The following is a 24568-nucleotide window of genomic DNA, read 5'->3' on the forward strand; positions in this document are numbered from 1 at the left end:
ATCCTAAGTTATACGAAAAGGAAAATTCCACTTGAAATCTGCCATCTCATTCTTAGTAGAAAACACATAATCCATGGCAAGTAAAAAAAGGTATCCTTAACAGGATCTTACTTCATTCCCCCCTCTCCCTTGGTATTCTCTTCCCAAGGAATCTGGCCATGGGAATGGACAATCAGAATATATGGATTGGTGTTTGGCCCTGAAGAAAAGCCCTATATACTTTGAGTTTCCCATTTCTTTCTTTAGGATTTGTTTGTGTCATGTTTCAAGGGTAGATCATTATTCCTTTCTCCGAACCTGCTTAGAATAACAGACCTATTATATATATAATCATTAGGAGTCCATAACTGTTTCATTCAGAAGGTACTGTGTTTTAAGGGAAACGGGCACCAGATTGGGCATTAAAACTTTTCGGTTCTAGCCTCGGTTCTACTATCTACTAGTTTTGGGGCCTTGAGTAAGTCACTTCCCTTCTTTGGACATCAGTTTTTCCCTAGTATAATGTATGACTAGGATTAAATAGGATTCTAGAATGTTATATTTACAAAGGCCTTAAAGACTATGTGTTGCTGAGACTAAAGACAGCCTTAGTGACAGCCCTCTTTTAAAAAGTTGGCTCTTGGTAACAATAGACGTGACATTTTCAAAGTTTTGTACATATTCTAAGTAAACTTGGTGACATACTTGATGTTTAAAGTGGTTTATGCCAAATGCTAAGAGCTCATTATTTTTGACCCCATTGCCACCTTTGTTTCTAATGTAGTTTAGAGTATGATTTTTGCTAGTATAACCAGACTCCAGAAAGCTCAACATAGCCTCAGCCAGAGAGTAAATGGAGACTCAGTGGAAAGCTGGGATTCATCAGAGCCAAGTCTCGTAGCTTTGATTTATAGAAAGGCGGGTTGTTTTTTTGTACAATCTGATATTTGCAGCCCTGAAGCAGCATCTGGAAAGAATCTGGATAGCTGCTTAGTTTTGCCAAGATTTCTAAGAGTTAGAATGAGTCTGGATCTCTTGGCCTTTAGCAATTAGAAATGACCATCTTAAGTTAAATTTGTTCTCATTTTCACACCTAAAGACATGACAGAGAAGAATCCAGAAGGGGATTAATATCTGAGTAAACTTAGACAAGCAGTTCATTAACCCCCTTCCCGGTGGAGGTGATCCCTTTCTTGGCAGTGTCTCAAAGCCCAACAAATGTTATCATCTAGATTTAGTCCCCAGAAGCCTTCAGAGAGGGATTCCCGGAAGTTGGGCTCCTGACTGCAATGGTGGGCAACAGCCAAGGCCCATCAGAATGAAATTATATTCCTTGGATATGGAATTCTCTTAGACCAGGCCTTTAGAATTCAGTTCAGCTAACATTCACTCAGTGGCAACCATGTGCCCAGAAAACAAGTAAGCACTGGTTTGCTTCCAGACTCTGCTCTGGTCACCCTTTGGGATTTTTCCTGAAGTCACTATCAAAAACCATGAAACCCTAAGCATTCTTAAGCAATCTACAGAAAGCCAAATCAGTCTGTCCTCCACTTTCTGGAGTTTTGGAGTGTGGGAAAAGGAGTTCTGCCTGATACTGTTTCCACCCACAGGATTATTTTTTAAATTTAAAATGTTTCCTTCTATGGTTTATATTGGAAAGAGTGTTAGCCTTGAAGGCAGATACATCTGACCTCATATCACAGTCCTGCCACTTACTATCAGGTGACCTTGGACAATGCATACTCTTTATTCCCAGGAAAGCCTTTGGCCTCAAATCCCCTCTCTAGTCTTCTCCCCAGTGAGTTGATCTAGTGTGTTTATGAGTTAAGAATTCCTACTTAATTTTCAGCTTTAGCAGAATGTTTCGGCAACTTGTGCCACTACCATTTTTACCTTCTACTACTGCTGTCACCTCCCCTTTATAATGACTGCCTGAGATGCACAGGTTTATATCCTGAGCCACCTCGTATTTGGCCCTGTAGAAAAGCTCAATGCATTGTGAGTCAAGCGATCTTGGGCCCATCTTCTCTTTCCTTCCTCCTCTCTTAAGAGAAACTATGGAGTATTCCCCAAGTTGTCCTTCCCAATCTCACTTAGTATATCTGTAATTTATAGTCCTGTTTTTAAGGCACTTAAAGGAATCCATTCATTCAATAAATACTTAGTAAACTCTTATTGTGTACCAGGCAAAGTGCTTGGCACTGGGTATATGCACCTGTAAACAAACAAAAGGCGCGTCTTTCATGGGACTTATATTCAACAGGGTAGAGACAGATGATAAACAATTTAATACATTTATCACGTGGTGATAAGTGCTCAGAAGAAAAATAAAGCAAGGTAAGTCATTGTTATTTTATAGGAGGTGGTCAGAGGCTTTTGTTAATGTGATATTTTGAGCAGAGAACTGAATAAAGTAAGGATACAAGGCATGGTAGACATCTTTAGGAAGAGCGATTTTATGAATAGTAAAGACCAAATGCAAAGGCCCTGAGATACAAGTGTGCTTGGCATGTTGAAAAGAGAAAACACCAGAGTGGCTGGGATTGAATGAACAAAGAAGACAATTTGCTCCCTTTCTCTTCCCAAAGGGAATAGGAGTAACACAACAGATTAAAGCTCATCATTAAAAAAAGAGATATGAAGTGAGGCCTTTGGAGGGCCCACAGAACAGAAAGGAGGGTAAGTTTATTCTTTTTACTACAGTAATTGCCAATATTTCCACATTAAAACTTGGCTCCAAGGTTTACATCTGTAGGCCAGCTTTGGGAAGGATGTTGCAATCTATGATGACTGTAGGGTTATGAATGCCACATTTTAATTTTTGAGAGGATTCACACAGGAATTGTCCCCTGTGTGTTTCTAGACGTCTCTCAAAGCGTGGTTCTTGTCCTACCAAGCACCTTCTCTGAGCCCTGCCTACTGGCACATTGGCAGAAATGATCTCAAAAGGCTCCTGACCAATGACTCAGTATACATGGAAGAGACAGGCCCTGTAGATAACACACTGTCCAGGTGGAATTGGCAGCTCTCTTCATAAACTCTAGAAGTCAGTGAGCCCATATCAATCTTAAGGCCTGAGAACCTCCCTGAAGAAGAGCAGTCTGTGAGAGGAAGGGTTGTTGTCAATGAGATGGACAAATTTGTAGAACTAGAGGTGGGAAATAAGATCATTTAATCTGATAGAGTGCTTGATGAGTCATTAAGTTCACATCCCCTGATTTTATAGCACATAACCACTTCATCCACTATTGCTCCAATCTCAGTCTTTCTCTCTCTCTGTTCCTCCTTCTTTTCCTCCCTCCCTCCCTCGGTGTTTATATGTGTGTGTTTGTGTGTATGTTTTTCTCCATCTTTTCTCTGTATATCTCCAAGGAAATATGGGTTTAAGTTCTCTTTAAGGTTGGTAATAATTATAATAGTTATCATTTATTGAGTGTTTAATATGTTTCTGGCTAGGGTTTTTGCATACAGGCATTACTGATTTTATTACATTTTGCCTTAATGTACTTTGCTGATACTGGGTTTTTTAAAAATTGAAGATTTGTGGCAACCCTGCTTTGAGCAATCCATGGGTACCATTTTTCCACCATGTGCTGAGTTCATGTCTGTGTTGTACATTTTGATAATTCTTGCAATATTTCAAGTTATTATTATATTTGTTGTGGTGATCAATGATCTTTGATGTCACTATTGTGATTTTTTTTTGGGGGGGGGAGGATGTGCCACAAACCCCATACATATAAGATGGCAAACTTAATCAATAAATGTATGTGTTCTGAATGCTCCATTGACTGGCCATTCTCCCATGTCTCTCCCTCTCTTCAAGCCTCCCTATTCCATGAAATAAATCAATATTAAAATTAGGCCAATGAATGACCTTACATTGGCCTGGAAGTGTTCAAGTGAAAGGAAGAGTGGGTGACACATTTCTCACTTTAAATCAAAAGCTACAAATGATTAAGTTTAGTGGAATAGGCAGGTAGAAATCAGTGATAGGTTGAAAGCTAGGCCCCTTGAGCCAAACAGTCTTGAAGGAAATTAAAACTGCCACTCCAATGAACACACAAATGGTAAGACAGTAAAACAGCCTTATTGCTGATATGAAGAAAGGTTTAGAGGTCTGGACAGAAGATCAAACCACCCACACACAACATTCCCTTAAGCCAAAGCCTAATTCAAAGGAAGGCCATAGCTCTCTTCAATTCTGTGAAGGCTGAGAGACGTGAGGAAGCCGCAGAAGAAAAGTTATAAGCTATTAGAGGTTGGTTCATGTGATTTAAGGAAAGAAGTCATCTCCATAACATAAGCGTGCAAATTGAAGGAGCAAATGCGGTTGGAGAAACTGCAGCAAGTTATCTAGAAGATCCAACTAAGATCATTGATGAAAGGGGCTACACTAAACAACAGATTTTCAGCGTAGATGAAACAACCTTGTATTGGAAGAAGATGCCATTTAGGACTTTCATAGCTAGAAAGGAGAAGTCAGTGCCTGAGCTTCAAAGAAAAAACAGTCTGTCTTGTTTGTGGCTAATGTAGCTGGTGTCTTTAAGTTTAAGCCAATGCTCTTTTACCATTCTAAAAACCCTAGGGTCCTTAAGAATTATGCTAAATCTACTCTGCCTATGGTCTGTCAATGGAACAACAAAGCCTTGATGACAGCACATCTGTTTATAGCGTGGTTTACTGAATATTTTAAACCGACTGGTGAGACCTCTACTTTTCAGAAGAAAAGATTACTTTTAAAATATCACTGCTCATTGACAGTGCACCTCTTTAACCTCAGTATTATACTCTCACTTCCCAATTACAGTTGGAGAAGGAATAAATGAGTTAAAGCTCTGTTACTCACTAGGCTGTAAAGGGCCTGGCCACCAAGATTCATTCATTCATTCATTCATTCATTCTAAAAACTGTTATTGAGCCGCTCCCTCTTGCCTGGTGCCCTTCTAAGCACCAGGTTCTAGAGACAAATCAGACAGAAATGTTTGCTGTCAGGAAAGTTATGGGACTGGCAGGGATTTAGGGATTTTGGACCAACTAACACTCAGGATGCAGTATGATAACTAATGAATGTGCATTGGATGCTATGGAAGCACACGGAAAGGGAACGTACTGCTGTCTTGGGAATCATAGAAGGCTTCATTCAGTGGTTAACACATGGGGTGAGTTCTGAATATGAAAGGAATAGATTAATTAAGCTACAGGCTAACCTCCTGTAACAAAGGTCCTCCTGTAACAGAGGACTACAAATTCAATGGCTTAAATGAGATAGAGAAAAATTCCTTTTTCTCTCAAATAAAAGTCTAGAGGTGAACAGTCCAAGATGGGTGGGACAGCTCTGCCATCCTTACTACTTGTCTTCAATTTCTAGATCCTTGATAGCTGTTCCATTTGTTTCTGTTTACTACCTAAGAGAGAAAGGGAGAAGAGAGAGAATGGAATACAGACAGCTTCTTTGTAAAACCATGACCCAGAGGTTTGCATATGTCGCTTCTACTCGTATTCTATTCTGTAAAACTTAATCACATGGCCTGCCTTACCCAGCTGCAAGGAAGGCTAAGAAATGTAGGCATGGGTGCCCAGCTATAACTCAGTAACTTCTGTTAGTATAGTAAGAAGGGAGTCTGCATGCTGGTAAGCAATTAGCAGCCCCTGCCCTAAGGGATGAAAGTATTCTAGGCATAGAAAACTCTGTGTCCATACAGGAATTAGGGACCAAAGAATTTTAAAACTGTAAGAAACTAATAAGGAACTAAATAACTGAGAGACTAAAGAACCATAAGAATTCAGCATAGCTGTAGTATATGGTGAGTATAGGGGAAATAGTAGACAACGGGACTGGAGATTGTAGGCAGGGGCCAGATGATGTGGCACCTTGTGTACAAAGGAATTTGGGCTTTGTCATGAAGACATTGAGGAGTCAGTGAAATATTTTTAAGCAGAGGAGTAACACAATTAGAGTTTAGAAGGATCACTCTACCTGCCCTTGGGGAGACAGATTAAAGGAAGGAGTGACTGGAGGCAGAAGGACTAGTTTGGAGACTATTGTTGTATTCGTGAAGACACATGATGAGATTCAGCTAAAGCAGTGGCAGTGAGCAGGAGGGTAGATTAGAGAGACATGAAGGAAATATAATTGATATAACTTGGTGACTGGATGGATGTGGGATGTGAGAGAGAGGGAGGATACCAGGATAATAATGTCCAGTTTTCTGGCTTGGACATTAGCACTGTTTTAGGTAATGAAAAATTATAAGGGAAGAATTAGGCCGGGCATGGCAGCTCACGCCTGTAATCCTAGCACTCTGGGAGGCTGAGGCGGGTGGATCGCTCAAGGTCAGGAGTTTGAGACCAGCCTGGGCAAGAGCAAGACCTTGTCTCTGTTAAAAATAGAAATAAATTATCTGGCCAACTAAAAATATATATACAAAAAAATTAGCCGGGCATGGTGGCGCATGCCTGTAGTCCCAGCTACTTGGGAGGCTAAGGCAGGAGGATCACTTGAGCCCAGGAGTTTGAGGTTGCTGTGAGCTAGGAGGACGCCACGGCACTCGCTCTAGCCCGGGCAACAAAGGGAGACTCTGTCTCCAAAAAAAAAAAAAAAAGAGAAAAAAAAGAATTAAATGTGTTTTATTCTAGAATTGTTGAGTTAGAGATACCTCTGAGATATCCGTATTGCAACATTGAGCAGGCAATTAGATATATTTGTATAGAAACCAGGAGAGAAATCTGGTAATGAGAATGAGAATGGATGAAACTGTAGAGAACAAATGAGTCTAGATGACTGAGATCAATAGAAGACTGAGAACACAATTCAGGCCATTGAAAGTGACTGGGCAGTGTTCAAAGGAGCAGAAATGTGTTCATTTTGAAAGATAAAGCGAGAGGTATTTTTAGGGAGGGAATGGTTCAGTGTGTCAAATATTGGAAGAAAGTCAAAATAGGGATTGAAAAGCATCCACTGGATTTGGTGGTTAGGAGGTTAGTGGTGATCATTGTGAAAACAGTTACAGAACAGTGGTGTGTGCAGAGACCAGGTTGAGGAGCAAGTGGAGATGAAGAAATGGAGGCCAGATTTGCTGGGAAGTATAGCAGAAAAGAGGTGTGATGGCCTGTAGGCAGAGGGATTGTGATTCAGACCAGAGGGACTTAAGTTAGGTTCAATGCTTTTGAGAAACAGTAGTGTAAGAGAAGAGACAAATATCAGAGGAAGATCCCTAAGGAGACAAGAAGAGATGAGACTGGATCCAGAGCATTCTCTTTTGATAGAAAGTGAGGAGTTAAGATAAGTTTAAAAGTGTGTATGCCAATGAGTTTGTCAGTATCAGGACAGGAAGTTAAAGATGTTTTCTTCTAATGACTTCCATTTTCTCTGAAGTATGAGGTGAGGCCATGTGAGAGGGGAGGTGTCTGTGGTCTGGTGTATCCTGAATGCCTCAGCAAGGATGGGGAAAATAATAAATGATGAGTTCATCTTCGTTAATAACAGTCACTTTGGTACAATCAAATAAAGTTTTTGGATGGATGCATGCATGGATGGATAGATGCAAATAAACATACTAAATATGTATTCTATTTCCCTCCACTAACTTTTGCAGTGTTTTCAGAAATTTAGTTCAGGATTAAAATTTCTTGGATCCCACCTGCATTTAGTAATACTATTCTCATTTGTTATTCATGTTCATTTTTTTAGGGTAGAGTTTCTCAACCTCGCCACTAATTTGACAGTTTGGGCTGATAAATTATATTTAGTTGTGGGGACTGTCCTATGCATTGTAGGATGTTCAGCAGCATTCCTGGCCTTTCCCCACTAGATGCCAACCTGCCTCCCATAGTTGTGACGATAAAATATTTGCACAGATGTCATGAAATGTCCCTTGGAGGAAAGAATTGCCCCCAGTTGAGAAGCTCTATTCTAGACCAAATGGAAAGGCACTGGAGAGAGAGAGAAGGAGGATTTATGCTAGACAGGTACTTAGGTGCATTTATCAGTTGATCCTGACAATTTTACTAGAAGGTAGGCATGATTCTCTTTGGCAGATTAGAAAATTAAGGCTCAGAGAAGTTAAATGACTTATGTAAGATGACTGAGGTTATACATGATAGAGCTGGGATTTGAACTCAGTTGTGTTAGATTCTTAACATTTAGGTGCTTTCTTAAACAACAATAAAAAAGACCTTCAGAGTTATTTCCTTTTCATTTTTATTATGTTTTTAAAAAATCAAAATAAAGTTAAAATTCAGTACAGAAATTTAATGTATAAGTTTATAGACTAAAATATGAATTTTTCCTTTGGCACTCCTCTAATCCTATTCACTTTCCCAAAGATGATGATGATGATTAACAATTTACCCTTTTCTATGCATTTGTAAACCTAAAAAGACAAATACACACATATACACACAGTTATTTTTGAATTATGATATCATACTATATATACTGTCATGTAAAACATTTAATCTTTACAATATTTAATCTTTCCACATCAGTTTATATAAATCTACATCATCACTGTTTATCAGTTACATAGTATTCTTCAGTGGTGAACCACTATTTATGTAATCTTCCCCATGTTAGTAGTTATTTATGTGGTCTTATTGTTTTTTAATAAGAATGGTGCATGGAACTTGCATAGATAATCAGTGTAGGTACGTGTCGGAATTTCTGCTCAATAAGAGTCCTAAAAGCACAGAGAATCAAAGGGCATGCACATTTTAAATCATGATTGCTAGCTACTACTAGATTGCCCCCAAATATTGTTAAATCAAATCACTCTCCCAATAACAACTTTTAAAATTGACTATTTAAACCACTCTTTTTCCAGTTTGAGGCAATAGCAATTTTTCTTAAATCATTAGTCTAATCAGCAAAATGTGATATCTTGTTTAAACTATGTATTTTTGTAATTATTATTAAAATTGACTTTTTTATGTTTATTGGCTTATTTGATTTTCTTTTTCTATGTCCCTTTTAATGCCTTTGCCGATTTTTCTATTAGGCTGTCCATCCTTTTTCTTACTGATTGGATATTAACTCATTGTCTATTATGTATGTCACAAATCTTTTCCCCTAATTTATTGCTTGCCTTGGGAGTTTTAAATGACATTTGTTGCCTCAAAGAAATTATAATGTTTATAAATCTAGTCTGCTCTTATTTTCTATGATAGCTCCTACGTTTTTATTTTGTTTAGGAAATACTATTTAAGGTAGTTATAAATTTTGCACAAGAAGTATAATATGGAAAATTGGGTATTCATTTGATAAAATTAGAATTATCTCTATCTCATACCACACACAAAAATAAATTCCAAGCAGAATATATTCTAAAGATGATAATTAGAAAATAGTACTTAGAAAAAAATATATGAAAATATTTTCGTGATTTTAATATAGAGATACTCTTCCTAACCAAACATTTGTGAGGAAACAAGCACACTTAAAATTGTTGGTGGGAATATAAATTGTTATAATCTTGTCTTAAACAGCTTTATAAATATAGAGAGGTATAACTGACATCAAATTGCATGCATTTAAAGTGTAATTTTGTAAGGTTTAATATATGCATATACCCATGAAACCATCACTGCAGTCAAGAGAGTGAATATGTTCATCACCCCCAAAAGTTTCTTTTTCTCCCTTGGAAGTCCTTCCCCTCAACCAACTCACTCACACACACCTTCACATCAGGCAACTGTCAGTATAGATTAATTTGCATTTTCTAAAGTTTTGTACAAATAGAGTCATACAATATATTCTTTTTTTGATCTAGCTTCTTTTATTCAGCATAATTATTCTGAGATTAATCCAGGTTGTCACATGAATCAAAAGTTTAGTCGTTTTTATTGCTGAGTAGTGTTCTATGTATACACTGCAATTTGGCTATCTATTCGTGAGTCAGTGGTCATTTGGGTTGTTTCCAGTTTGAGGCTATTACAAGTAAAGCTGCCTTGAACATTTGTGTGCAAGTCTGTATGGCTATGTGTTTTCTTTTCTCTTATGTAAACATACAGGAGTTCATGACTGGGTTACATGGTAATTATATGTTTAATTTTTTAAGAAATGGCTAAACTGTTACCCTAATTGTACCATTTTTGTTTCTGGAAGAGACTGAAATTCATATTAATTCTTTATATGTTTGGTAGAATTTTCCAGTTAAACCATCTGGTCCTGGAGAGCTCTTTTTTAGAAGTTTTAAAACAATGAATTCAAAATTTTTAATGGTTATAGAACTATTTGAATTATCTATTTCATTGGGCCGTGTTTTCTTTTAAGTTTACTCTACATTGTATGATTTTACATTCCCAGCAGCAATGAAAGTTCTAATTCCTCCATAACCTCATTAACATGTGGTATATTCAGTCTTTTAATAATTGCAACCATTCTAGTAGGTGTATAGTTGTATCCCATTGTGGTTTTAACTTGCATTTCCCTAATGACTTAATGTTGCTAAACATTTTTTTAATGTTTGCTTTTTGTATTAATGTCTTCTTTTGTAAAGTTTCTGTTCAAATCTTTTGCCTAATGTTTAAAAACTGATTTCTTTGTTTATTTAATTATTGGGTTTTGATAGCTCTTTAGACATTCTGAATTACAAATCCTAAGATTTGCCAATATTTCAACTCTGCCTTTGGCTTTTCTTTTTATTCTCTTAATAATTTGTCTTTTAGAAAAGCACAAGTTTTTAAATTTGATAAAAGTCCAATTTATTAATTTATTTCTTTTATGAATCATTGTATCTAAGAATTCTTTGCCTTATTTAAAATTGTAAGGATGTTTCTCCTAGAAATTTTATAATTTCAGCTTTTACATTTGGGTGTAGGACCATTTTGAGTTAGTTTTTATATGTGGTGTAAGATATCGATTGACATTCTTTTTTTTTTTTTTTGCATATAGATATCCCATTATTCCAGCATCATTGCTTTCCTTTATCCACTTAATTGCCCTTATAAAAAATAAAATCAATTATCTATATGTGTGTGGGTCTATTTCTTGACTTTCTGTTCCATTGTCTAATCTTGACACCAATGCCACACTGTCTTAATTCTATTAACTTTATAAGACTAGAAATGAGGTAGTGTCAGCCCTCTAACTTTTCTTTTTATTTTTCAAGATTGTTTTGGCTACTATAGGTCCTTTTCATTTCCCTATAAATTTTTGAATCAGCTTGTCAATTTCTATGTATTAATACAAGCTTACTGATATAGGGGTTGTGTTCAATCTATAGATCAATTTTGGGAGAGTTTGCATATTGACAATATTGAGTCTTCCTACCTTTGAACAAATATTAATATATCTCTTTTCAGGTTTTATTAATTTTTCTCAGCAGTATTTTAAAGTTTTTAATGTACATATGTATCTATCTCCTCTCTGGTACTCTGCCTTGCAAACTCTTGCTTCCTTTTCTTCCCCATACTCCCAACTCATATCTTGAGGGAGGCTGTTGGGCTTTACCTGGGTTTTCTCTTTTTGCACTATGACCTGCAAAACTCTCTCCAGACGGTAAGCTGGACATTCGTAGGGCTCACCTTGTTTGTTTTTCCTGTGTCTCAGGGATCATTGTCCTTCACTGCTGGATTTACAGTGCCTTGAAAACCATTGTTGCATATATTTTTCCTAGTTTTTGTTTGTTTTAGTTTTTGCAATTGTTTAATGCTGAAAGAGTAAAACTAGTCTCTCTTGCCCTGTGTTGGCTAAAATAAGAAGTAGCTGTTAGTCTTTTCAGGGGACAATTTTGCCTTTTATATAAGAATTTTAAATATGTTTGTCTTTTAACCCTACAATTCTAGGCACTCTTCTAGGTGTTGGAGATAGAGGAGTGAACTTGACTAACATATTTCCATATATCTTCAAATCGAGTTGGGAGACAGACAACAAACAAAATAAGTAAAATACATACTGTATTAGAAAGTGATAAGAAATGGTGAAGAGAAAAAAATTAAATAGGAAATGGAGATAGGAGTGGTGAATGGAGGGAAGCATGTCAAAGTTTTAGATACATTAACCTGGAAGGCCTTAGTGATGAGAAGGGTGTATTTAACTAGCATCCTGGAGGAATTCATAGAGCAAGCAATACGGATATCTGGAGAAAAGGCAATCCAAGTATGAGAAATAATGCAAAAGGCTAGTGTATTTGATGAATAGCAAGGAATATCTGTAACAAGTACTACAGTGTCTGAGCAGAAGCTCCCAAAATGGTAACTCTTCAGAATAGTATTACTAACAGTGGTGGAACCAGGAATATGACCTTGAACTTTATGGCCTCAATGCTCATCTGCTTGCTACTATGTCATAGAAATATCATGGCTTGTGATTGTTCATGTATTATTCCTTATCATTGTGTACCTTTTACACAGGCCTGTCTTGTGTCCCCAACCTTGTAATTTCCATGACTTTGTAGCCTATTTTGACCTTTGCCTGATAGGATGTTCAGTTCTGACATTTCTCTTCATACTCCTCATCAGTGGGGTTGATTTTGTTGTTCTCACTGTCTGGACAGGGATCCCCTTCCTTCTTCGCCACATAAGTGTGGTATCCCAAGTGTATGTATTCTGGCTGAAAGGTCAGTCTTCCCAGAGAGTGGAAAACCCTTAAGTACCTATGAGACACTATATAAAAATTCTAATCACAGCTCCTCCTTCATGCTTTCAGCATTCCTTATAGCATCCAAGGCACTTTGTTTTTGCTTTTAGATTTTATTTTACTTCTATGTTTTTTGAATAGGTGAGGTATCTAGGTATCAAATTTTAAAAGAACAAAATGATATAGGAGGGAAAAATAAGTTTTCCTCCCTCTTTTCTCTAGCTGATCATTATTCTTGCCTTGAGACAAGCAATGTATCCCGTCAGAAGTATTGAGTGTATATGTGTATATGTGCATGTAGGTGTGTTTAGTCTCCTTCCACACCCCATCCTCCTCCATACAGTGCACCTGGACACCCTTTTCACTTGATTCTTATCACATCCTGTGAGGTAGGTGGTGCTATCTTCATGTTACAAATGAGAACGCTGAGGCTCAGAAAAGGAGGTAACTTGCCTAAGGTCTCCCAGGAAGTAAGTGGAAAATGCAGGCCTGATGTTGCAGTCTTTTGTCTGTATTCTTTCCTCTGTGCTGAGAAGTTTCACGTCCTTTGCCTTGGGCATGATAGGAAATAGCTAAATACTTTTGAGCAACTGGAGTGGTTTAAGAAAATCCCCGCCAAATTCCTTTACTCACATTACTATTCATGTTGCTAGCTCTAGATATAGGGCTGGCAGGCATCAACTGGTGGGTAGCATTAGGAAGACAAAAATTTGATTTAATTGTTTCCTTGATATCTTCTTCCTCCCTCCACAGATCTATTTAGGTCCACCTGAAGAAAGTGCTGCACCCCCAGTGCCTCCACCTCGGGTGACAGCAAGAAGGCACAAACCAATCACGATTTCAAAGCGCTTGCTGCGGGAAAGGACGGTTTTCTATACTTCTTCCCTGGATGAAAGTGAAGGTCAGTACTGAGTGAGTGGCAATTAGGCACAAACATGATATTGATGGGCAGAAGTGGAGGCATGGCCATCTTTCACCATACAAAGGTAGACCTTTCCTTCCTCCTGGGCTTAAGCAGCCAGGGGGAAGTGAGGTTTGTAGTTTGTATTCAGACAGGAAATTAGTCCTTTGGAAGTGGATAGGATGAGGTTGTCTAGGGAGCTCCCATGATCCCTTACAAGGTGAGTAAAGGATCCAAGATATTCTCATATGTTATGCCCCAAATACATTGAAATGAGCGTGCAAGATGCTTTCTGAATGTTCTGAGATTTTAATGTCAAGTACGGCTAACCTGGATTGAGTGACTACCATGTGTCAGGTACTGTGCTAGGTTCTAGTTGAAATTAAGACACATTCTCTGGCCTTGCAAGATAAAAGGAGATATAGATATGTGAACACACATGTAAATGCCATTCAATGGAGTAATTGCTGATATGGAGCCTATACCCATCTAAATGGGTCTGTGTCCCTACTACTACACTGAGACCACTTTTGTCAAAGTTTTCAATAATCTCCATGTTGCCACACCAAATAGCCACTCCACTGCTCTCATCATACTCAGTTTGTGAGCAGCATTTGACATAGTTGACCAACTCCTCCTTCTTGAAAGACTTAATTCACTTGGCTTTCAGGACATCAAACTTTCCTACCTCACTAGACAATCCATCTCAGTCTCCCTTACATGGTGGGATGCCCCAGAGCTTTTTTCTCAGCTCTCTTCTCTTTGTTCTTTTCCTGTGTGATCTCATTAAGTCATATGGTTCTGAATATCATTTAAATGCTGAAGTCGATTTCCAAATTTATATCTCTAGGACTGATATCTCCCATCTATTGTCATCTCCATCTCCCTGCTCAACGGTTCTCCTTGAATGACTCATGGGCGTGTGAAATTTAAAATGTGCAAAACGCAACTCTTGATTCTCTACTTCTCCTTAACCTGCTCCTACTCTGATCTCCCCCATATAAGTAATTAGCAGGACCAGTTACCCAAGTGCTAAGGTCAAGAACTTTGGAATCATCCTTGATTACTCTTTTTCCCTTTTCCCTCACATCTGATCCATCAGCAATGCCTGTCAGCTCTACATGCCCATTATTTGGTAAATCCTACTATGATGGTTGAGCCACTATCACCTCTTACCTGGTATCCTTGTTTGCCTTCTTGCCTGCCTATAATACATTCTTCCCAGCAGCCAGTAAAATGTACATCCTTAAAAAAATCAGATCACATCACTCCCTCTGTCCCAAATTTTCAGCGATGTCTCTTCATGTTTAGAATAAAATTTACGTTTTATTCTATATTATATGACCCCTGCTTGTCTTTCTGACTTTCATTTCTGAACTTCACTTTCTCTCTGTCTCCTTTGCTTTGTGTGCTCTAATCTTATTGCTCTTGCTGTTCCTTATATGTGTCAAACGTACCTAAGGGCCTTTACATTTTCTGTTCTCTTAGCCCTAAACATTCTTCCTACAGAACTTCCATAAGGCTCACTCCTACATTCAGATCTCTGCTCAGTGTCATGGCCTTGTAGAGACCTTTTCTGAGCACGCTACTTAAATAGTTCTTTCTCCTCCTCCAGTCACTCTCTATCCCTTTACACTGATTTAAGCTATTCATATCACCTGCTATAATGCTATTTATTCACATATTCATTATCTGTCTTTCCCATTAGAATGTAAGATCTATTTTATCACCAGTTCCTAGAACAACTCCTGGTACATATTTCATGTGTTTGTTAAATATTTCTAGAAAGAATGAATTTATGTATAAGGAATGATGAAGATAAAGGGATCACCGTTTTCATAGAGGAGGTGAGCTGGCATTTAAGAGAAAGTGGAAGAGAACATTGAATACCTACTCTGCTGTACTGTAATCTTATTTTAATGGAATAAGTTTGTTTGTTTACATACAGTCTCCCTAAATACAAACTCTATTTCAGTATAAACATTTTTTATATACTTCCCAGCACCCGTGCAGTATCTAGCACATAGTACAATAAATAAATGAATTGGGTTTCATTTGACCTATGGTCTAATTTCATCTTGGCCACTAGCCTGCTTAGTAAGTTGAGCGGGTCACTTCCCCTCTCTGGACCCCAGTTTTCCCCTCTGTGTGATGAGGACTTTGTTCCAGAAGATCACCAATGGGATCACCCAATCTAGACAATTATCTTTTTATTTTTAACTTTTTAAAAAAACTGAATATAATTAATATTCCATAACATTCACCCTTTTAAAGTGTACAATTCAGTGGTTTTAGTATATTTTGTGTGAGCATCTTATTCTAGAACATTTCATCACCTCCAAAAGAAATTCCATATCTTCTAATTCACCCCTCCCCCAACCTATGACAACTACTAACCTCCTTTCTGTCTCTACAGATTTGCCTGTTCTGGACATTTCATGTAAATGGAATTATACAACATGTGTTCTTTTGTGCCTGGCTTATTTCTCTTAGCATGTTTTCAAGGTTCATCAGTGTTGTAGCATGTATCAGTAGTTCATTCTTTATGTCTGAATAATATTCCATTGTATGGATATACCACATTGTATTTATCCATTCATTAGGCAATGGACAGTTGGGTTGTATTTAACTTTGGCTATTATGAATAATGCTGTTATGAACATTGATTGACAAGTTTTTATATGGATGTCTGTTTTCAATTATCTTGGTTATATACCTAGTACTGAAATTACTGGATCACATGGTCACTGTACATGTAAAATTTTGAAGAATCGCCAGGCTGTTTTCCAAAGTAGCTTCACCATTTTACTTTTCCACCAACAATGGATGAGGGTTCCAATTTCTCCATATCCTCACCAACATTTGGTATAGTCTGTTTTTTTGATTCTAGGGGGTGTGAATCCATAATCTCATTTAATCTTCAAAACTCTTATATAAGGTAGGTATTTGAGCTCTACTTTCTAATGAAGTCATTGGAAGCTCAGAGAGGGTGAGTAGTTTTCCCAATTAACACAGCTACCAAATGACAGAACAGAAACATGCATTCATATATCTTATTCCAAAGCTCATTTGTCTGCTATAACATATTATACTTATTGTAGCCTGTCTGAACACTGTTCTAAAAAGGAGCCAATCCTTCTACTCAACACTGTTCTTTACCAGTATCAACCATTATCTTACCCCCAAACTTATCCACCCGCCTCCCACCCTTTTTTTTTAAGAGACAGAGTCCAGCTCTGTTGCCGATGTTGGAGTGAGGTGGCGAGATCATAGCTCACTGTAGCCTCAAACTCCTGGGCTCAAGCGACCCTCTTGCCTCAGCCTTCCTAGTAGCTAGGACTATAGACACATGCTAACACACTTGGCATATTTTATTATTTTTTGTAGAGACAAGGTCTCCATGTATTGCCTGGGCTTGGTCTCAAACTCCTTGCTTCAAGCAATCCTCCTGCTTCAGCCTCCTAAAGTGCTGGAATTACAGGCATGAGCCTCCACGCCCAGCTGCCTTTGTATATATTATGGTATTTTCGTGACTCCGTCTGCCCTCTTCATGAATTACTCACACCCCCATATCTGAGCCCTTTCTATTCCACCTTTTTAACCTCTCTAGAATCCATCTCTGCTGCTTCTATTCCAATTTAGATTCTTTTCAGTAGCAGTCCCCTAGATGGTCTCCCTACCTTAGTCTCTGTGATCCAATCTACTTTTCATAATAAATACAAAGTGATATCCTAAAAAAACGTATTTGATAATGGCACTTCTTTTCCTTGCCCCACCCCCTAAAGTCATTGTCCTTTGTGGCCCAAAGATAAGGTTCATATTCCTTGGGAGGCCGAGGCGGGCGGATCGTTTGAGCTCAGGAGTTCGAGACCAGCCTGAGCAAGAGCGAGACCCTGTCTCTACTAAAAAATAGAAGGAAATTATCTGGCCAACTAAAAATATATAGAAAAAATTAGCCGGGCTTGGTGGCGCATGCCTGTAGTCCCAGCTACTCGGGAGGCTGAGGCAGAAGGATTGCTTGAGCCCAGGAGTTTGAGGTTGCTGTGAGCTAGGCTGACGCCACGGCACTCTAGCCAGGGCAACAGAGTGAGACTCTGTCTCAGGAAAAAAAAAAAATGTCCATATTCCTGAGCATGGCATTCACAGCCTCCATGATATAGCCCTAACCTATCTTAAAATATCATCTCCAGCTACTCACTTCTTTCATCTAAATTTGGCTCCTATGCTTAAGCCAAACTAAACTTTTTGTTTATTATTGTTATTTTTTACATATTCTTAAACAAACCATGATCTTTCACTCCTCCGAGTTTTTTGAAATGTTCTTTCCCCTTTTCTCCACTTATTGCAGTCCTTCAAGGCCCAGCTCAAATGTTACCTCTTATATAAGACCCTCTCCATCCTTTCCAGATAGTATTAGTACTGTCTTCCTTGTAGCACTTATTTGGATGATTCTACTTGTATTATAATAAATGATCTATTTCTCCTGCTTGACTCATGTGCAACCTCTCAAAGCTTCTCCCCACTACTTACCCGCACATACAGGAGAGGCTCCAGTTTTAGGATTGGCCACGTGCCTATTTGTGAGGCCTCCCAATCTGATCCTGATTCACCTCCAGTTCTCTGCAGTTTCTGAGTCTGGTCTGTGTGTTTTCCTATGGAAATGGATGGCTGGTTAAGGAAAGGGGATAGCACTAAACTCTTATTACCTGACAAGAGCAATGAATTCTTTCTTCAGAAAGAGTTTGGACTCTGGAAACAGACTTGAATATTTGAAACCTGGCTCTGCCACTTACTAGCTTTGTGACATTGAATCAGTCTGTGCCTTAGAATTCCTTATTTGTAAAATGGGGCTAATAAGGGTTTACTACTTTACAGAGTTGTTTTGAGGATTATATGAGGTAATCCATGCAAAGCATTTAGAATAGGGCCTGGCACAGAGTAAATGTTCAAATAATGGTATCTGCTATGATTATTATCATTGTCATTATTATTACCAATGCCACTATTATTATTTTTATTCAGCACACCCAAGAACCTGGAAATGATTACCCTGACAGAAAGGCCTTACCTCCAAAGTCACCATTGCCCCTATCATTCCATATCCTATTTTCCTGAGCTAGGAGAATATTCTTTCCTGAGTGGAAGGTAGCTTCTACCACTAGAGTAAGGTAGCCTTTCTGAGACTGTGCATGTGAATCTCTTTTATAAAGATTGGACTTATTAACACTGTATTGAGGTGGTGATTATACTATTATAGCCTGTAGGGCACAGGCAATCCCTGTTGTCTCCCCTAAAGGAGAGAAGGGATAGAATTTCCTAGGGTTTCTCCACGGGAAGAAACAAGTGTTCAGACAGGAACATGCAACTGAAATGTTGGGCAAAAGTATTTGGGAGAAAGAATTCATGTCACCGTCTACTTCATTGTTCAGAAAGGGTAGATGTGCTTGCGGTTACCCCTGAGTACTGGATGTTTAAAGGTGGCCTCTGCCACAAGACCTGTCCCAGAAGCCAAGTGATCTATTAAGTTGGTGCGAAAGTAATTGCAGTTTTAGCATTGTTGAAATTTGCCATATGATATTAGAATACATTCTTAAATAAATGTGGTTATGTTATACATCATTTTAATGCACATTTTTCGCTTTATGTTTTTTTGCTCATGACTTAATAGTATTGTTTGCTGTTTATATTTATTTTAGACTATGGAAATGATGTTAGACAAAAAACAAATTCGAGCAATTTTCTTATTCGAGTTCAAAATGGGTTGTAAAGCAGTGGAGACAACTCACAACATCTACAACACATTTGGCCCAGGAACTGCTAACAAACATACAGTGCAGTGGTGGTTCAAGAAGTTTTGCAAAGGAGATGATAGCCTTGAAGATGAGGAGTGCAGTGGCCGGCCATTGGAAGTTGACAACGACCAATTGAGAGCAATCACTGAAGCTGATCCTCTTATAACTACACCAGAAGTTGCCGAAGAACTCAACGTTGACCATTCTATGGTTGTTCGGCATTTGAAGCAAATTGGAAAGGTGAAAAAGCTTGATAAGTGGGTGCCTCATGAGCTGACCAAAAATCAACAAAATCATCATTTTGAAGTGTTGTCTTCTCTTCTTGTATGCAATAACAGCAAACCATTTCTTGATCGGATTGTGATGTGCAACAAAAAGTGGATCGTATAAGACGACCAGCTCAGTGGTTGGACTGAGAAGAAGCTCCAAAGTACTTCCCAAAGCCAAAGTTGCACCAAAAAAATTGTCATGGCCACTATTTGGTGGTCTGCTGCCGGCCTGATCCACTATAGCTTTCTGAATCCCAGCAAAAGCATTACATCTGAGAAGTATGCTCGGCAAATCCATGAGATGTACTGAAAATTGCGAAGCCTACAATCGGCATTGGTCAACAGAAAGGGCCCAATTCTTCTCCACTACAACGCTTGACCACAAATAGCACAACCAATGCTTCAGATGTTGAACGAATTGGGCTACGAAGTTTTGCCTCATCCACCATATTCACCTGACCTCTTGCCAACCAACTACCACTTCTTCAAGCATCTCGACAACTTTTTGCAGGGAAGACGTTTCCACAGCCAGCAGGATGCAGAAAATGCTTTCCAAGAGTTCCTCGAATCCTGAAGCGTGGATTTTTACGCTATGAGAATAAATAAACTTATTTCTCATTGGCAAAAATATGTTGATTGTAATGGTTCATATTTTGATTAATAAAGATATGTTTGAGCCTGCTTATAATGATTTAAAATTCACAGTTCCAAACTGCAATTACTTTTGCACCAACCTAATAGTTTCATGGCACTGTTGCGCTTATCTCCCTGCCATTATTTGTGAGCCTTTGGTAATGTTTTGTTTGACTGCTGCAGTACTGTTGAAGTTGTGTCAGGCTTATTCAAACAAGGGCTTATATACCTACCTTACGACCAGAGTAGGGGAACTCCTTTTGATTCCAGTTCCTTTGGCGGTGGCAGCAGCAATTGGTGACAGATTCCCAAGGAGAAGAAAACTCTGGGGGAAAAAATGTCTTTACAGCAAGACTTGTCACATGGAAACTCTTGTCTACTGCCTACTTGCTACATAATAGCATAAATAATAACTACCAGTTACTGAGTGTCTGTTATGTACCAGACACTGAAATAATTATGCCATCTCCTGTCATCCTTACTACAACCTCATGAGATGGGTACTCTTTATTATTCCCATTTTACTGAGGAGAAAATTGAGGCATAGAGAGAATAGAGAACTTGTCCGTGGTCTCACAGTTAGTAAGAGAAGCAAAACCTAAGATTTAGACCTGGCCACTTGGTTCCAGAGCCTGCATTCTCTTAACAGTTTGTTATGGATAGTTTCAATGATAAACACACATGTAAGGAACCCCCCACATTTTAACATTTACCACCACATGCCCAGTCTTGTTTCATCTGTATCCCGACCCACTTTCTCAATTCAGACCTCATGTCATTTCATCTGTAAATGTTTTAATATGTATCTCTAAAAGATGAGGATTCTTTAAAGCAAAACCACAGTACCATCATCACACCTAAAAGAGAATAAAACAGTAATTCCTTAAGAACAACTATCTAGTCAGTGTCCAAATTCTATTATCTTATTTTAAAAAATCAGGACCCAAATAGGATCAACGTATTACAATTGGTTGGTAACATCTCTCAGGTTTCATTTGCTGGCTAGAATTTATGCTCGTAACCACTACACTCTGATCTATTTTCTATTCTTAAGAAAGGTAACAATTTCCATACATTCTCAATCTTTGGTTCATTGACAGTATCAAGGGGCTTTTTGAATAACTTAAAATTAGGTTTCAAAATGTTGACTGTATTTGTGTAGGTTAATTTCTCTAGGGATAGGGTCCCTGGTTCTTATCAGGGTCTCAAAAGCCTTAAGTAAGATTCAGAAACACTGAAATAATGTACTAATATCACAGGAAATTATAGTCCACAAAAGCTGGGGGAAGAAAAGTGGCTAGTTGGGGATTTCTTTCCTGGGGTGGAGAAAGAAGTTAAATTCTGTTTTGTTTATTAACTTGAAATTTGAGAGACTTGAACACATTACTTTTGAGGGAAATAGTTAAGAATTAACTGATGTCTTTATTTAAAAAGAATAGAATATGCAATTGATTGGGGACTCCAAATCCCTTTGAATTACGTATTCCTTTAAATAAAACATGTTGGTTTATTGTGGTTTATTGAATTGTGATGGTGAAAACTGTATTCGGATCATGAACTGAATTCCTTATTTGGATGGGACCAGTGGCTCCACATGAACTCAGGAGGGTAGAGTATGATTTTGTGCGATATATTTGATTTATGCCACAGTGATACCTCCTTTGAAAATATGTGTGGATTTTCAACATTAAGTATATATGCATATGCCAATGTCAAAATAAAAACATTTCAAAGATTATCATTAATCTTCCCTCTTTGCACCAACTTTTTCCAGATGAAATGCAACATCAAACACCCAATGGTACTATCCCTGGCAGCATAGAACCCCTCAAGCCACCGCAACACCCTAAACTACCTATTCAGAGGAGTGGGGAAGCTGATCCTGGGAGGAAGTCCCCAAGCAGGCCTGTTTCAGATGGCAAGTTGGAGCCCTGCCCCGAGGTGGACGTGGGGAAGTTGGTTTCTAGGCTACAGGATGGAGGGACCAAGGCCACCCCAAAGGCCACCAATGGACCCATGCCAGGGTCTGGGCCCACCAAGACGCCCTCTTTCCACATAAAGAGACCAGCTCCCCGGCCCTTGGCTCACCATAAGGATGGTAAGTCATTGGGAATCCCTTGGAAACCAGAAGTGAACACAAATACTTTAAACCTTGAGATCATTCTGAGGTTGGTGATATATTTAAGCGTAAATCTGTTCCACTTTAATGCCTCTAATATTGGAATTATAAGACCATAAAAACAATTCATAATAATCACTAGAATGTAAGCTCACTGTGGGCAGGGCTTTTTTTTTTTTTTTTTTTTAACCTCTATATCCCAAGTGCTTAAAACAATTCCTGGCTGGCACATGGAAGGCACTTGTTATTTGTGGAATAAATAAATAATGATGAATTATACATATTTATTAGTATTATTGTTACTGTTGCTATTTATTAAGTATCTGCTATTTGCCTGGCACTTTACTGTACTATGTACCTGGCACTAGGATCACAGCTAGTAACTGGCAAAGCTGGGATCTAAATCTTTCCATGTCTGGCAAGTGCCAAAGTCTATGTTCTTTGCACTATAAGACATTTTACCTTCTTATAAAAAGCTTTGAATCTGTGAACCATTGTTTTCTCATTCTCACTTTGCAGTTCGGGAGAAATAGGGACAAAGGGGCACAACTTCCTCAAAACTCTGGACTTTTGAAATTATTGCAAATTCAAGATTTGGCTGACCTCTGCAAATTTAATTGACTACTACACATAGAGACTTAAGTTAGGAGTTTGGGGCTATTCCAGAGGGGTGTTTTGGGGGACATAATTCTATAAAGATAGTATGCTATAATGTAAAACATATGGACTTAGGCATCAGAAAGGCTTGGATCTAAATCTTGGCTCCTTTACTTTGTAGCCATTATAGATGACCTATAAATGTGCCTTGTGTGTTTATATCTTGTCCTGTTCTAAAAAGGATTTAAGGCATTTCACACTATAGCAAAATATAACAACTTAGAAACAGTAAGGATAATTTATCTGACAAATATTTTTCAAATACTGACTGTGTACCTGGCCCTATTCTAGGTGCTGAGGACATGGGAATGAGTAAAACATACGAGGTCCCTCTTGAAGCTTAGATCAGACCTTGGCAAATTATGGCCTATGGGTCAGATTGGGCCTGTTGCCTCTTTTTATATGGCCTACCTGCCAGCTAAGAATGTTTTTTACCCTTTTAAATATTTGAAAAAAGCAAAAGAAAAATAATGTTTCATGACACATGAAAATCACATGTAATTTAAATTTCCATAACCACACTCCTTCATTTACATTTGTCTGGGGGATTTTCACATTACAACAGAATTGAGTAGCAGCAACGGGTACCTTTCATTTGCAAAGCCTAAAATATTAACTATCTGACCCTTTACAGAAAAATTTTGGTGACCTTTGACATAGATTCTAGAGTACAGGTAAGAAAAAATGATGCCTGGAGTGAGGGAAAAATGTTAGGATAGTAGGGAATTGGCAGGAGTGGAATTGGTATACAAAATGTTTGCCCTGAAGCCTGACACACTTGCTGGAGCAGTGTCACAAATTTGGGCATAAAATTTCTAGAGAAAAAACAAGCCAGTTGTTGAGGTAAAGCATAACTCTTCTATTTTTGAGGCCAGGGAAAAGTTTCTGTCGTGGATTATCTCATATAACAACCTGAGTATGTACTGATGGCATTGTCTCAGAGTATAATTTAGTGAAAGCTATTCTATAGGTGGTTCCAGTACAATTTCCACAAGTAATTGACTGTGAATTATCTGGCTTAATCTCCTGATGCATCTATGTGAGCACAGTTACGTTATTTAGCCTCATTGCACCCTGGTTTCTAGATCTATAAAATGGAAAAGCAGCTCACCTGGTAGAATTACCGCTAAGATTTAAAGAAATAATGTGTAAAATGTCTAGCACATAATCAGCATTCAAAATGTGCTACGGATTCTCTCACCCTGTCCCTCCCCTCCCTAAAATTTGCATCTTCTGAGAAGTAGCCAAGAAAGGCCAAACTTCTATGTAAACATCTGTTTCAGTTTACAAGTTGTATATTGACCTTTGTATCAGTCTGGTGGCAAGTTGGGTAACTCAGCTTATACTCATCACAGTAAAATTTGCCTTGCCTGTGGCCAAGCCTTGAGATCAGCCAGATCCTATCAGTTCAGCACATACAGTTACTTAGCCCTCCTTCCCTATCAGTTCCTCCTTTACCATCTTCTGCTGTTCAATCTCAGTGGCACTCCCATCTTCCTCTTCCTCCATAGTCCTGCCCCAGGCTTCTGGCGGCAGGTGCTCTGATCTAATGGTCTCAGTTAATTTAAGTACTGATCTGACTTGTCCAGTATCAGCCTGACTATCTAAATCTGGGCCACAGCGTTACCTGGCTTTGTT

At 38.4% G+C, this 24568-nt stretch overlaps 1 protein-coding gene across 2 annotated transcripts in view; it reads left to right on the forward strand.

Annotated features, from left to right (window-relative positions):
• The window catches only part of OPHN1 (oligophrenin 1), a 315778-nt gene that overhangs the window by 274934 nt on the left and 16276 nt on the right, over positions 1-24568 (forward strand). For both annotated transcript variants that reach the window (XM_045538904.1, XM_045538903.1), the window contains exons 20-21: positions 13313-13460; positions 21929-22252. In XM_045538904.1, coding sequence (XP_045394860.1) covers positions 13313-13460; positions 21929-22252 — 472 coding nt within the window. The remainder of the gene's footprint in view (positions 1-13312; positions 13461-21928; positions 22253-24568) is intronic.

Source organism: Lemur catta, chromosome X, assembly GCF_020740605.2.
Source record: "Lemur catta isolate mLemCat1 chromosome X, mLemCat1.pri, whole genome shotgun sequence".
Classification (NCBI taxonomy): Eukaryota; Metazoa; Chordata; class Mammalia; order Primates; family Lemuridae; genus Lemur; species Lemur catta.